This window comes from Pecten maximus, chromosome 19 (genome assembly GCF_902652985.1).
Source record: "Pecten maximus chromosome 19, xPecMax1.1, whole genome shotgun sequence".
NCBI classification, from domain to species: Eukaryota; Metazoa; Mollusca; class Bivalvia; order Pectinida; family Pectinidae; genus Pecten; species Pecten maximus.
The window spans coordinates 1,411,425-1,427,458 of record NC_047033.1 but is presented as its reverse complement, the minus strand read 5'-3'; the positions used below and the strand labels follow the sequence as shown (position 1 = coordinate 1,427,458).

The 16,034-nt window shown below is 36.2% G+C and overlaps 1 protein-coding gene across 1 annotated transcript in view; it reads right to left on the bottom strand.

Moving 5' to 3' along the window:
• Positions 1–2,625: 2,625 nt before the first annotated feature.
• LOC117317249 (band 3 anion transport protein-like) overlaps positions 2,626–16,034 on the bottom strand; it is a 71,129-nt gene continuing 57,720 nt past the window's right edge. The window contains 3 exon segments of the mRNA XM_033871979.1: positions 2,626–11,101; positions 15,240–15,413; positions 16,011–16,034. Coding sequence (XP_033727870.1) covers positions 11,021–11,101; positions 15,240–15,413; positions 16,011–16,034 — 279 coding nt within the window. The 3' untranslated portion in view covers positions 2,626–11,020.

Sequence of the window (16,034 nt, the reverse complement as noted above, 5' to 3'; positions counted from 1 at the left end):
TCATGAAATCACAATTTTGGTAAAGCACCTTAAGACCCTTTCATCTATGAAGAGTATTTAATTCTACCTTATTGATGTCTTGAGAAGTTTCTTTCAATTTCAGTTAATGTGATCCCTTTTTGTTACTGCCCATAAGTCCCTGGGGGTCAGTCAGTGCCAATACTCATGTAGTTTACAACAGGCATCCCATACTGATAATTCTAACCAAGTTTGTATTATTTCCAATGGAACAAATAATGCTCAAAAATGTGATTTCTCTATATAAGCTATATGACTTTACCCCCTCCCCAGTGAAAAACATGACACCCCAGGGTCATGTAATTTACAATTTTGGTAAAGGACCTTAATACCTTTCTATCTGTGAAGAGTATTTTATTCTACCATATCTGGGAGTTGAGAAAAACATTTTTTTAAATTTTAGTTAATTTGACCTTTTTTGACCTCGCCCCTCAGTCCCCTGGAGGGTTGGTACCATATAATTCACAATTTTGGTTGACCTTTGGCCATGAAAACTTCATACCAAATTTCATTGAATTCGGTCCAGCGGTTTTGGAGAAGAAGTCGCAAATGTAAATTGTTTACGACGGACGGATGGACGGCGCACACCACACGACACTGGACAAAAGGCCATTGCAATAGGTCAACTGAGACTTTGTCTCAGGTGACCTGATAAAAAACACAAACAAGATATTTTAAACCATCAGCTTTTACTTGCCATCTAACACTGGCTGATATACATTGGTCAGTTTTGGCCATAACAAGCATGTCAATCTAAAGGCTACAACAACGTTGGTTGGAATGGCAAAATGGCGTTACGTCAGCTTAAAGGGCTAACTACATGGCACACATGCACACACATATTCCTATATCTCCCACTGAAAATTTACAGATTCAACTATTCCTTACGTATATCTCCCACTGAAAATTTACAGATTCAACTATTCTTTATAATGTCTCTCAGTGAAATTTACATATATACTTATTAATTCCTTAGATAAACAACAGAAGTTTACATAGTAAACTTCACACAAGTCTTTATCCCTTTGAATTAATTAAATGTGTCTTTTTACCAAGTTATGTACCCCACTTTGACGTCTTAACAAATTCTTTGATAAGAAAAACTTTTAGCAGGAATACTAAATGAGAATATAAAATCAAACAAAACAATGAGGATAAATATAGATAAAACTTCCAACCATAATGATATTGAGTAATAAATTATATAATATTTCTGAAGGAGTTTTCCCCTCAACACCTATACAAACTTATATTAGGTAAAAATCTCAAACACTAGATATCACACACCAAACACAAAATACATTAAAATCTATCTGATATAAAGCTAACAATAATATTGAATAGCATGATTATAATAATTGGTGGAATTAGCATTGTACTTCAAAATCTACATATGCTTGAATACATAAAAAATGATGCAGTGTCCTCTATGCAAGAAATACAATAGGAATATATATATTTGTAATTGTGAGCCGCAATTCCAGAAAAAGATATTTCCAGTTGAGAGTTGCTATAAGATTAATCTGTAAGTTCTGAAATCATATCATCATCTGTCAGTTAATTAGAAATCTCTGACTAGTACACCGGTATCTGATATTTTCATATTTTTTTTTATTTTAAAGTAACTATTGAATAAAATTCACAAGAATTTCAATTTTAAACAAAACCTTGCTTTGGAGGCATCTCATTTTTTGAATTTTAAACAAAACCTTGCTTTGGAGGAATGTTAATGCTGATTTTAGAAAAAAGATGATCAAGTCCTGTCTATACAGTTAATGTTCGTAAACATTAAAATTGATCAATTTCAATTACTAAGTCAAACCATTTCTTGATAACACGACTTTGGCTTTAAGAAATAAGAGGTACATGTGACCTGTTGTAACGCCCTACAATAAAACACCATGGTGACTGATAAATATATTGTATAATAGGGAAACAAACATTTACAATGGAAATAATAAAAATTGATAATATATAATATATAGTACAATAAATCCCTGGCAAGCATTTCCATACAGGCTGAGTAAGATCTACATTATATCGACAATAAGTAACAATAAATCCCTGGCAAGCATTTCCATACAGGCTGAGTAAGATCTACATTATATCGACAATACCCTTTAGGCTATAGGTACCTCGCTATACCTACACTTTTAATACTATAGCTAACTTGTATTATATGTCCTGTCAACTAAATCAGCTTACAACTTTAGTTGTAATGAAATTAAATAACATCTTCACATGTCAACATAAATCTTGTAGTAAAAGTTTCACATGTTTCTTTGGTCAGTGTATAAACATCTGTAGTTTATCACTGTCAACATTTTTGGTGAAGTAGCTCACAGTATCAAACACTTATGAACCATTGATACAGTATTTGTATCACACAGTATCAAACACACATGAACCATTGATACAGTATTTGTATCACATGTCTATTTGACAGTGTTTCCAACACATTCTCAGTTTTAGTGTTTTGACTGGCCTAGCAGGCCTTCCACATACAGTAAACCCATTGGGCCAACTCTTTTAAATATCAGATGAAAAGTCAGGAGCGGGCTTATTACAGGGCAATGATTTAAATTTTTTTTTGAATTTTTTTTTTTATTGAAACGTTTTGACAATCGTGAGTTTGACACCAGGCATGGATTTATTACAGGGCTTGATGGATTCCAAAGTGTGATTAAATATGTTTCCTTGAAATTTGTAAATCGGGATATAATGTTACTGAGAGGGTGTTGGAATACTCAGTGATCAGAATAGACAGGATGTTGGAATACGCAGGGGTCAGATTAGACAGTATGTTGGAATACGCAGGGGTCAGATTAGACAGTATGTTGGAATACTCAGGGGTCAGATTAGACAGTATGTTGGAATACTCAGGGGTCAGATTAGACAGTATGTTGGAATACTCAGGGGTCAGATTAGAGAGGATGTTGGAATACTCAGGGGTCAGATTAGACAGGATGTTAGAATACTCAGGGGTCAGATTAGACAGTATGTAGGGATACTCAGGGGTCAGATTAGACAGGCTTCACTGTAGATTAAGATAATCTTTTCTGTGAGTTCTGACTGGATACAGTACGTATACACTAATATTATGTATTGTAATATAAACTTCAATATACCCTTGCCAATTTAACAGTTATAAAACTGCTGTTGGCCTTTCCATATTATTGCTAACCCTGATAATAAAATAAACAATTTTAAGTGAGAACACAAGTTTTTTGAGACATCCTACCTTTTTATAATCAGGTAGAAATAAAAAATAAAAATCTTGGTAAAATATGAGCAAAAAAATAGTGATAGTCTGGAATGGGCAGAAAGTGACAGGATATAGTCAATATCTGTACCCTGTACAAACTCTGTAACAGACAGTGACAGGATATAGTCAATATCTGTACCCTGTACAAACTCTGTAACAGACAGTGACAGGATATAGACAATATCTGTACCCTGTACAAACTCTGTAACAGAAAGTGACAGGATATAGTCAATATCTGTACCTGATGTACAAACTCTGTAACAGACAGACAGTGACAGGATATAGTCAATATCTGTACCCTGTACAAACTCTGTAACAGACAGTGACAGGATATAGTCAATATCTGTACCTGATGTACAAACTCTGTAACAGACAGAAAGTGACAGGATACAGTCAATGTCTGTACCTGATGTACAAACTCTGTAACAGACAGAAAGTGACAGGACATAGTCAATATCTGTACCCTGTACAAACTCTGTAACAGACAGAAAAGTGACAGGATATAGTCAATATCTGTACCCTGTACAAACTCTGTAACAGACAGAAAGTGACAGGATATAGTCAATATCTGTACCCTGTACAAACTCTGTAACAGACAGAAAGTGACAGGATATAGTCAATATCTGTACCCTGTACAAACTCTGTAACAGACAGTGACAGGATATAGTCAATATCTGTACCCTGTACAAACTCTGTTACAGGAAGTGACAGGATATAGACAATATCTGTACCCTGTACAAACTCTGTAACAGACAGTGACAGGATATAGTCAATATCTGTACCCTGTACAAACTCTGTAACAGACAGAAAGTGACAGAATATAGTCAATATCTGTACCCTGTACAAACTCTGTAACAGACAGAAAGTGACAGAATATAGTCAATATCTGTACCCTGTACAAACTCTGTAACAGAAAGTGACAGGATATAGTCAATATCTGTACCCTGTACAAACTCTGTAACAGACAGAAAGTGACAGAATATAGTCAATATCTGTACCCTGTACAAACTCTGTAACAGACAGTGACAGGATATAGTCAATATCTGTACCCTGTATACATGTTCTCAAATCTGATTAACACGATAGTATTAGGATCTGTATTTTAATCAGATTGACATGTTCTCTTGACCAATTAATATGTCACACAAATTAATACTTCATATGTATAATTAAATTACATATTATCATGACAATTAGTTCATAACTACCATTTATTTATACATCTAATTATATACTAATTAATCATTTTGTACTTATAATTATCATTGTGTATTTTTAGTTCGTTGTCAGAATTGATACCAAATCAGCTAAATGCTGTAGGTCTTCTGTACCCTAGTTGTATTTGTTTATCACAAGTTTTCTCACAAACGTCCTGGTATCAGGAAACAGTGAGTATACATCTGTGTTTTAACTCAGTTTTTACGAAATTAAAAACATTTTCAAACATTTATGTTCACGAAAAACATAACAAAACAGATGTACAGCTACAAAAAGTAAGGAAATTATAAAGCATCAAGCTTTACATACATAACATGCAATATATTAAAATGATTAAAAAAAAAAAAAAAAAATAACACATCACATTTGTTCTACTTGTCAAAGACTGCAGACTAGAACATGTAACATTTGATGGCCGTCATATTTTACTTCAGAATATTGAAGTATTGTTTCGGGCTGAAAGGGAGCATAACATTGTACTGTACCTGGGTAACATGTCTATACAGCGTCTATAATAACGCTAACATCGACTTTGTATACTCCCAGTAGTGTTTTTAATGGAAATTGTGCTCAATGCAAATCTTTGGCAATACTCCAAAACATGTCATAATTTGATGGGAAAAAAATGTTAATTAATAACCAATTTGACTTCACAGTAATGATGTTTGACCTCAGAAAAATGTTCATGCAAAATATCAGTATCATATATCTACATAACAAACTCTGTATTACTTCTTAACATATTAAAATATTGTGAGGAAGTAACACTTTATACCTTTAACCTTGTGGCTTATGAAGATTTATCATAAAAGATAAACAGTCCAATTTACTTTCAAGGTAAAACAAATTAAAGAATAACAAACTTACAAAATATATTTTGACTACTCACTATCACATCTTTAAAAGAACCATGGCTATTAAAAAGCAAATAGGGTTCCTTCTGCATTTCCCACTGTATGTTGAACACACCTATTTTGGTAATAGCACAAACTAGAATTACTGGCTTGATTTGTATAGAAACCCTTTACTCTGTTTAATTTGTACCCATACTGCTAAAGTGTACAAAGATCTTCATCGTTTATCCTCTGAGCACCATATGTATCCTGTCAGTAGCCCAGGGGACTAACTACAGAACCATTATCTACTGTTGTACTCCCCGCAGGCCTGCTCTGTTCACGCAGGAATTTCAACATTAGGAACTGCAATTGGAACTCTTCAGTGTTTATAGCTTCCTGGGACTATGTATTATCCTTCCCTGGGGTCATCCCACCGATACAGGTCTATTTATAGCCTGTGCCAGGTCACCTTGTATTTATACGACCCCCAGGGTCACCCCACCTATATAGGTCTATTTATAGCCTTTGCCAGGTCACCTCATATTTATACGACCCCAAGGGTCACCCCACCTACAAAGGTCTATTTATAGACTTTGCCAGTCATCTCGCATATAAGTGATCCCCAGGGTCACCAACATATGTACATTTAATGTTTATCATTCCTGAGGGCCCAAGGGTCAGCCCGTGTAGGTCCACATTTTTGTAAATCCTTGTCCCAGGACAGTGGGACGTATAAGTGAGGTATATATACCTTGGCCAACTCATAAACTCTATAAGAAGGGATGGGCTCATTGAAGGAAAATGAAACATTTGTTGACATAGCTAGAGAAGTGTTATTGATATGGGAGGGCTTATTACCAGACCTGAGCTTATTGTCTGACAAATATGGTATGTCTTATCACTTATTTTGTGAAAACATTAAATTATTTACAGTTTGTATTCTGTGTATTGGTTCATATATTCCTGTAAACTGTGGAATAACTTTGATTTGAAAAAGCAGTACAAAAGAAACAAGAAAAATTTGTTAAAATTCTATTGTACTGATTGGTAAAATATTGAATGTGTGAACAAATGCAAAGTTGTATGAATACATTACCTCCCCAATGTAAAATCTCAGGTATGTAAAAAAATATTCATACCTGTACTTAAATTAGTACACTACCTCCCCAATAATATTATGATACACATTTACTGAAATTATAAGTGACGACGAGATAAAAATATATAGAAAAAAAATCCTCTTTTTAATATATAAATCATATAACTTAACAGTTAGTAAGACAAGGACAAGGTCATGTTAGTTATAACAAAACGTAAAATGAAAGAACATATACCTCCATGTGTACCCTGTCAAATATTCTATAAATAGAACAGCTGACACACTTACATTTACATACATTATATACATATATGAGCACCATTCTTGTTTTAAAACAAACATTTTAGAAATCCTACAGAAGCTAGCCACAATTTAGCGTTATTTTCCTGTAATAAGCCAAGACGACCAAAACATCAACTTAATTGACTTAACATAGGGATTAGATTTATTGAAGCAAGTTAACTGCAAAAGGCATGGTTGAGCTTATTACCAGGCAGGCTTATTGCTGAATAATTATGGTAATATGTACAGTGTCTTGTGTTAAAACCCAATCAATTATAATGTCCCAATTTCTGTCACATACTACTTATTACTTATAGGGTTGTAGCTGTAACATTTAAGTTTGTGGCTATTTAAGAAATTTCCTTAATAGACTTTGCTACAGCAGGCCATTTTACTTACAGATTTTATCGCCAAGACTTTTCATATCCAAAATTTGTTTATATTTCTATTTTGTGATATTTTCTTAATTTGAAAGTTTTAAAATTGTGTTTTTGTTGCATTAAGAGTTGATTAACTCTCAGCTAGGGTTATTGAACATCAATGAGAAGCGAGAGACCTATATATAATCCTCTGTGGACAACTGTTACTAGACAGAATTAACTTACCCTATAATACATTCAGGGAACATTTTGTTTCCGACATAAACTTTGTGTTGATTTGGTTGAATGAGTTCAACACACAATATGTGAATATTACTGGCAAAATGTGGAGAGTGGAGAGGATAAAATGATAAAAACAATGTAGAGAGTTATTTCCCCTTTATATATATATTATACATATTTAGTTGTATTAAAATTGCACACAAATATACATAAGCTACATGGCTATACAGCGATGAACTGGTTGAGATCAGTTATGGAATAACATTTTTTTCAGCATTTCCCAGTACGCTTCATGCTTTTAAGTCTTTAAGAGACAGATTTTATTTAAGATTGATGTGGTTTAATTCATAAACACTGAATCAATTAAGAAGAATGTTTTGTTAAGTCTGACAAAAATGAAAATGAAGGGCTGGCATTTGTGAAATAAAAGAAATATTTAAAGGCATGAAACAAAATGGTGAAGATTTAGGAATATACTATAATAAATGAGTCCAGCTAGACTTTTGTTCATACCGACTCTGGTATTCTAATACACAATGAACTAGCAAAAGCTGTTTACTTTACACTCTACATTAAGGAATCTAACAAAAAAGTCTCTTTTCCAGGCCTTAATTGTATCAAACAGACGTCTACAATATTTGGTCCCTTCTACCTCTTCATTTATACATGTTCATGTTTTGATGAAATGGCTATATACATGTTCATGTTTTTTGTGACATTGATAAACAATAATGAAATTAGATAATGCTTTTTTACCTCAAAATACATAAAAGTCACACTTTATTGTTATAACACTTTGTACAAAATTGATAAAAAATTCTTCATATAAACAATATGGCCTTCGTAATGATGGAGACAACAAATGGTTCAAGTATAAACACAAGAAATTTTTTGAAGGATTTCAAAAATTTGAAATGTGCATTTTAACTGCTCTACTAGAAATCACTCGATGATAATTATAATAAAATATAACGGGACAATGCAGATACAAAACCCAATGTACAGAACAAATCAGGAGGCTAGGAGCTGCTGTTGATATCTGATCTCTAAAGTGGAAATTAAGTCAATTTTGTAAAGGGAGCATTTTTTTGTGTTGCTCTTTTTTTTTTTTTAACATGGACTGAAAAAAAAACCAAAATAAAAACAAAAACCTCAAAAAAAAAAAATAAAAAATAAAGAAAAGAAATGTAGTATGAGCTCATTCTCACTGGGTAATTTCCTGATTTTCTATCTCATGTCTCTTTGTCAAGCAGTTTTCAGCAGAATATTAATTGAAAAATAATTCCTCACTGATTATGAGACATCTTACTCATGAAATTCTTAAAGACTTTCCAAATGAGAAAATCTTGAAATGTCTAGAACAGAATGATATGTTGACCAATATTGGTCGGCTGCGAGATTTAAATCTGTTCTGCACAATAATTTAAAGATTTAAGTGACGAGGAAATAAATTCCGGAGGGAAATTAAGACAACAAGAATTCACTGGAAGTCTCAATTAAATCATAAAATTGGAAATTGGGAAAGTAATTAGTTTGTAATTTGTAATCTACAAACTTGATATATGATCAATTGAACATAGAAGATATGATTCATGTAATTAAACTCACACAATACTATGAATGAAGTAGAAATAAAAATTTTCACAAAAGACCAGGAATACACAATGTTATGCCATTTCTCAGTGTAAACCTATATAACTATATAAAACAAATAACAAGTTGAATCGTGAACATTTTATAAAATTGTGTATTTACAGTGTGATTAGAATTTACTACACAATACAGTGAGTCTAGTTTATGTGGATGGATCTAAATGGTGATTCCAGATTTAATGATTCAGATAATATACCCAGTGATAAATGCTGTTTACATATGGACAGACATGCCCACTTGTTGTGCGAGTGGACGCCAAGATCTTTATATAAATGCTGGTTTCAGATTTGGACAGACACACCCACTTATTGTGCGAGTGGATGCCAAGACCTTTATATAAATGCTGGTTTCAGATTTGGACAGACACACCCACTTATTGTGCCAGTGGACGCCAAGATCTTCATATAAATAATGGTTTCAGATTTGGATAGATATCCCCTTAACAATTACGCAAGTGGACACGGAGACCTATATATATAAATGCTGGTTATTGATTTTGATGGATACTCCCTTCAGCTAGAGGAGTGGGCTCGGAAATCTTTAGATACTGGTTTTGTGTTTGGAAAAATGACCAGCTATGAGCTGTATGGATCTTTGTGAGAAATACAAATCTATTTCTATTATACAGGAAATAAATATTGAATTACAGAATTCTACGTCCTCAGAAGCTTGTTAATAACTCTGTATAATCTGATACAACCTGATTACAGTGTACAATGTCACTAGAGAGCTGGTCATCAGTAGGTAACATTTAATTATCTCCCCTGATAATTTAGAGCTGAGGACCTAATTAATCATCAGTTGATGTTAATAAAGAAACAATTAACTTCCAGCTTCATTTTCAGATAGGTTTTTCATAAAAGAAAATAACTATCATAGCAAATCAGCACTCTAAACTGTCAACTAGCAGTTCTGTTACATAATATACGCACTTTAGAGCTGATCTCCCATATAGTCATCGGATTCAAAAATTGTGCTGTCAGCAACATTTAAAATCTTAATCATCTGAACTTCTATTGTCTTTAACTTACAGTTTAAAGAAAGAGATTGTAAATATATAAAATTGGTAACAGGTTTTAAATCTGGAATCCATTCCTCAAGCTTTTCCATCCACATAAACAAAACAGGCACCTGCTACTGTAGCATGTAATATACAACCCTAATATTGTATAGATCCATGACTAAGTCTTTCATATGTATCTTTTTGTATAAGATAAATTAGAGTTCTCATAGAGATCTACTATAACAAGCTAGGCTATTATTGACTTGGTGATCAAAACATATTTACAAAATAATCATAACATCATTAAATTATATAAGAATTTCATTCCATATAATTAACTTATATTAACAACTTTGCATAATAATGCTCCTCTGTGAACCCAGAATTTATTTGCAAAAGCTGGACTTCAAAACATAATTATAAAGAAAAAAAAAAGGGAAAAAAAGTTAGATTTCAGCAATTGAATTCAAGCTGTTAAATTTTCTGATGGAAAAGATGCATAACAAGTATCAAAATGTAACAAAAATACAATTACCGCGGGCGGCAACAATTTTAAATTCTTTTAAGCCTAATACTGACCGATGTACACATATAAAAAATTCTTTAAATTTTTGATATTTCATGATCTAATTGCTGATATTTGTCGATGAGATCATTTTGATGGAATTCAATGTTTGTGTGATGAGTTTAACATTACAATGAGGAAAATTTGACAAGTTAAAATGCTCAGAAGTAAAAATCGATGGTGACTCTGATGATGAGAATCCTAGGTATATTTTGATGAAACTTGACAACTTCTCAAATGATTTTTATAACTAATAGTAGTGAAAATCATTAATTAAAAAAGATGAATTCCCACTACTATCTAGCATCATAGATAAAGATCAAAACGACCAGCTGTTCCACAGGAATCTTGGAATATTTGATATTTGAATGAATTTCAGAGAATGTTTGACAGCAGTGTTATAGTTTCGACATTGGTGATACTTCCTACAATGAGGGCCGACATCAGCTTGGAGACATCGTTTGATTTGACATCAGTGTCTACACCGGCATGTGAGCCTGCTGGTAAAAATCTGGATCATCTTCATCCTCAAAATCACTGTCCTCTTCTTCTTTGTCAAGCTGTCAAATAAAAACATAGATGTTACAGACAGAAATTACAGATGTCACAAACAAAAACCACATAAAACGTCAACAAGATGCCCATTGGTTTTGATATATTTTGGCAGATTCAATTCCTGTGACCTTGAATTTGAGGTCAATGTCATTAATTCGAACAATCTTGATAGCCTTCACCCCAGCATGCTATAGGCCCAATATCACTTCCCTGGCCCTCTTGGTCATTGATATTGAGAAGATGTCAAAAAAGGTTAATTTTTTGCGAAAGGACGACAATGGACAAAAGGCGATTAGAGTAACTTGAGACTTTTTTGAAGCTCATCAAACATTTTAAATTCTAGACAGATAATGTACATCTATGACAATTGTCACATCGAAACACATTTTTCTTTTTAAGTAATAGTGACCATGACCTTTAACCTCCGGACCTGAAATGCAATCCCAAGCATGCTTCTTACTAAGGAAGGTCTGTATGAAGTTTGAGCTTGATCAACTTAAGGAAACTTGAGTTAATTTGGCACGGAAACTAATTTTCCAGTAACCATGACATTGGTTTTTGACCGTGAAGTCCTGAAAATCAATGCAATGCGAGCACTTTTGGTAAGAAAGGTCTGCGTGAAGTTGAAGTTATCGCACGGAAACCTCTTGTGTGGACATCACTGTCGCCATTGTGATCACCATCACAAACAAAAATCACTGATAACCTCACAAAAATCACAGACCTCACAAAAATCACAGACAACCTCAGATGTCACAAACAAAAAACGCTGACACTGCCACAAACAGAAATCACAGACAACCTCACAAACAGAAATCACAGACAACCTCACAAACAGAAATCACAGACAACCTCACAAACAGAAATCACAGACAACCTCACAAACAGAAATCACAGACAACCTCACAAACAGAAATCACAGACAACCTCACAAACAGAAATCACAGACAACCTCACAAACAGAAATCACAGACAACCTCACAAACAGAAATCACAGACAACCTCACAAACAGAAATCACAGACAACCTCACAAACAGAAATCACAGACAACCTCACAAACAGAAATCACAGACAACCTCACAAACAGAAATCACAGACAACCTCACAAACAGAAATCACAGACAACCTCACAAACAGAAATCACAGACAACCTCACAAACAGAAATCACAGACAACCTCACAAACAGAAATCACAGACAACCTCACAAACAGAAATCACAGACAACCTCACAAACAGAAATCACAGACAACCTCACAAACAGAAATCACAGACAACCTCACAAACAGAAATCACAGACAACCTCACAAACAGAAATCACAGACAACCTCACAAACAGAAATCACAGACAACCTCACAAACAGAAATCACAGACAACCTCACAAACAGAAATCACAGACAACCTCACAAACAGAAATCACAGACAACCTCACAAACAGAAATCACAGACAACCTCACAAACAGAAATCACAGACAACCTCACAAACAGAAATCACAGACAACCTCACAAACAGAAATCAGAAGTTATTTCTTACCATGACTTAACATTTTTTTCCTTTTCAGTATAATAATTCCAAACATGTAAGAATGAAAATAAGTACAAAGCAACAATATTTTCTTTTACATCATGCAGGAACCACATTAAGGGGAAAGAGATATACAAAGAGTAACATATTATATGAACATAAATTGATTATCCTCTATATTAGTTACAAAGGTGAGGTAAATGTAAACTTTATTTATTTTACAACATTACCAGTTACCAACTTATATCAAATACTCTTGTTGGCCGGGATGGAAGGGCGCGGAGAATGTTATTGTGGGAGATAACCAGTTGGCCGGGATGGAAGGGCGCGGAGAATTTTATTGTGGGAGATAACCAGTTGGCCGGGATGGAAGGCGCGGAGAATTTTATTGTGGGAGATAACCACGGGATGGAAGGGCGCGGAGAATGTTATTGTGGGAGATAACCAGTTGGCCGGGATGGAAGGGCGCGGAGAATTTTATTGTGGGAGATAACCACGGGATGGAAGGGCGCGGAGAATTTTATTGTGGGAGATAACCAGTTGGCCGGGATGGAAGGGCGCGGAGAATTTTATTGTGGGAGATAACCAGTTGGCCGGGATGGAAGGGCGCGGAGAATTTTATTGTGGGAGATAACCAGTTGGCCGGGATGGAAGGGCGCGGAGAATTTTATTGTGGGAGATAACCAGTTGGCCGGGATGGAAGAGCGCGGAGAATTTTATTGTGGGAGATAACCAGTTGGCCGGGATGGAAGGGCGCGGAGAATTTTATTGTGGGAGATAACCACGGGATGGAAGGGCGCGGAGAATTTTATTGTGGGAGATAACCAGTTGGCCGGGATGGAAGGGCGCGGAGAATTTTATTGTGGGAGATAACCAGTTGGCCGGGATGGAAGGGCGCGGAGAATTTTATTGTGGGAGATAACCACGGGATGGAAGGGCGCGGAGAATGTTATTGTGGGAGATAACCACGGGATGGAAGGGCGCGGAGAATTTTATTGTGGGAGATAACCACGGGATGGAAGGGCGCGGAGAATTTTATTGTGGGAGATAACCAGTTGGCCGGGATGGAAGGGCGCGGAGAATGTTATTGTGGGAGATAACCACGGGATGGAAGGGCGCGGAGAATTTTATTGTGGGAGATAACCACGGGATGGAAGGGCGCGGAGAATTTTATTGTGGGAGATAACCAGTTGGCCGGGATGGAAGGGCGCGGAGAATTTTATTGTGGGAGATAACCAGTTGGCCGGGATGGAAGGGCGCGGAGAATTTTATTGTGGGAGATAACCTCGGGATGGAAGGGCGCGGAGAATTTTATTGTGGGAGATAACCAGTTGGCCGGGATGGAAGGGCGCGGAGAATTTTATTGTGGGAGATAACCAGTTGGCCGGGATGGAAGGGCGCGGAGAATTTTATTGTGGGAGATAACCAGTTGGCCGGGATGGAAGGGCGCGGAGAATTTTATTGTGGGAGATAACCAGTTGGCCGGGATGGAAGGGCGCGGAGAATTTTATTGTGGGAGATAACCACGGGATGGAAGGGTGCGGAGAATTTTATTGTGGGAGATAACCAGTTGGCTGGGATGGAAGGGCGCGGAGAATTTTATTGTGGGAGATAACCAGTTGGCCGGGATGGAAGGGCGCGGAGAATTTTATTGTGGGAGATAACCAGTTGGCCGGGATGGAAGGGCGCGGAGAATTTTATTGTGGGAGATAACCAGTTGGCCGGGATGGAAGGGCGCGGAGAATGTTATTGTGGGAGATAACCACGGGATGGAAGGGCGCGGAGAATTTTATTGTGGGAGATAACCACGGGATGGAAGGGCGCGGAGAATTTTATTGTGGGAGATAACCAGTTGGCCGGGATGGAAGGGCGCGGAGAATTTTATTGTGGGAGATAACCAGTTGGCCGGGATGGAAGGGCGCGGAGAATTTTATTGTGGGAGATAACCTCGGGATGGAAGGGCGCGGAGAATTTTATAGTGGGAGATAACCAGTTGGCCGGGATGGAAGGGCGCGGAGAATTTTATTGTGGGAGATAACCAGTTGGCCGGGATGGAAGGGCGCGGAGAATTTTATTGTGGGAGATAACCAGTTGGCCGGGATGGAAGGGCGCGGAGAATTTTATTGTGGGAGATAACCAGTTGGCCGGGATGGAAGGGCGCGGAGAATTTTATTGTGGGAGATAACCAGTTGGCCGGGATGGAAGGGCGCGGAGAATTTTATTGTGGGAGATAACCAGTTGGCCGGGATGGAAGGGCGCGGAGAATTTTATTGTGGGAGATAACCAGTTGGCCGGGATGGAAGGGCGCGGAGAATTTTATTGTGGGAGATAACCAGTTGGCCGGGATGGAAGGGCGCGGAGAATTTTATTGTGGGAGATAACCTCGGGATGGAAGGGCGCGGAGAATTTTATTGTGGGAGATAACCAGTTGGCCGGGATGGAAGGGCGCGGAGAATTTTATTGTGGGAGATAACCAGAGTACTTAGAGAAAACACAATTGATTGGGCAAATGACCTTTTCACGTCCGATCAGGGAATCAAATTCCGGGCGCCTAGGTGAAAGGCAAGTGTTTTACCACTGTGCCAGTACCTAATGAAAATGGTATTAGGAATACTTACCACTTCCAATTCACTTGGGGTGAAAACATATCCGAGGAATTTGAGTCGGAGCGGAATCAGGAGAATGACAAACAGAGGGAAAGCCAGAGCAGCCACCGACATCTTAACGATGAGAAGGAGGATTAATAGAACCACCTGGACAACCGTAAACAGGTGCATTTTCATTGTCTTTACCTGTCAAACAACAAAACATATAGGTATATAGTTAATCATAGATTACATATTTTTTATGTCCAAATGATTTTATGATTCAAACATTCTGCCGTTTTACTAAAAGTTTAATACAAAAGAAATCTATTTTTGCAGAAATTACAAACAGAATATTAGCATTCTCTTAATTTGTTTTCCCTGGGATCTACTTTTGGCAACTTCAATCTACAAACAAAAATAGAACTTCTTGAAAACGACATCACAATATTTAAAGTTAAAGAAACATGTGTGACTCCGTAACAAAAACACAATTAAGATACAAGATTCTTAGTGTAATTTCTGGTCAAAACAAACAACCACTTGGATATATCTATTATAGTAATCTGATTTAGACAGCCTTATAGACATCAGGTTTCCAGTCATTATCCAGGCTAGCATCGATCTTCCTTACATTAAAATTGTCCATTTGGAAGCATTAAAGGATTTAAGTAAAAATCTTTCTCACAGAACATTAGTCAATGCTTTCCTAAAGAACGTTTAAAGTTAAGGAATTGTCTTAAGTTAATGATGAAACTGGCCCGAAGGTATAGTTTTATAGGTCTCTGTGACAGTTATACTGACCCGTCGGACGTAGCTGGTCGACGG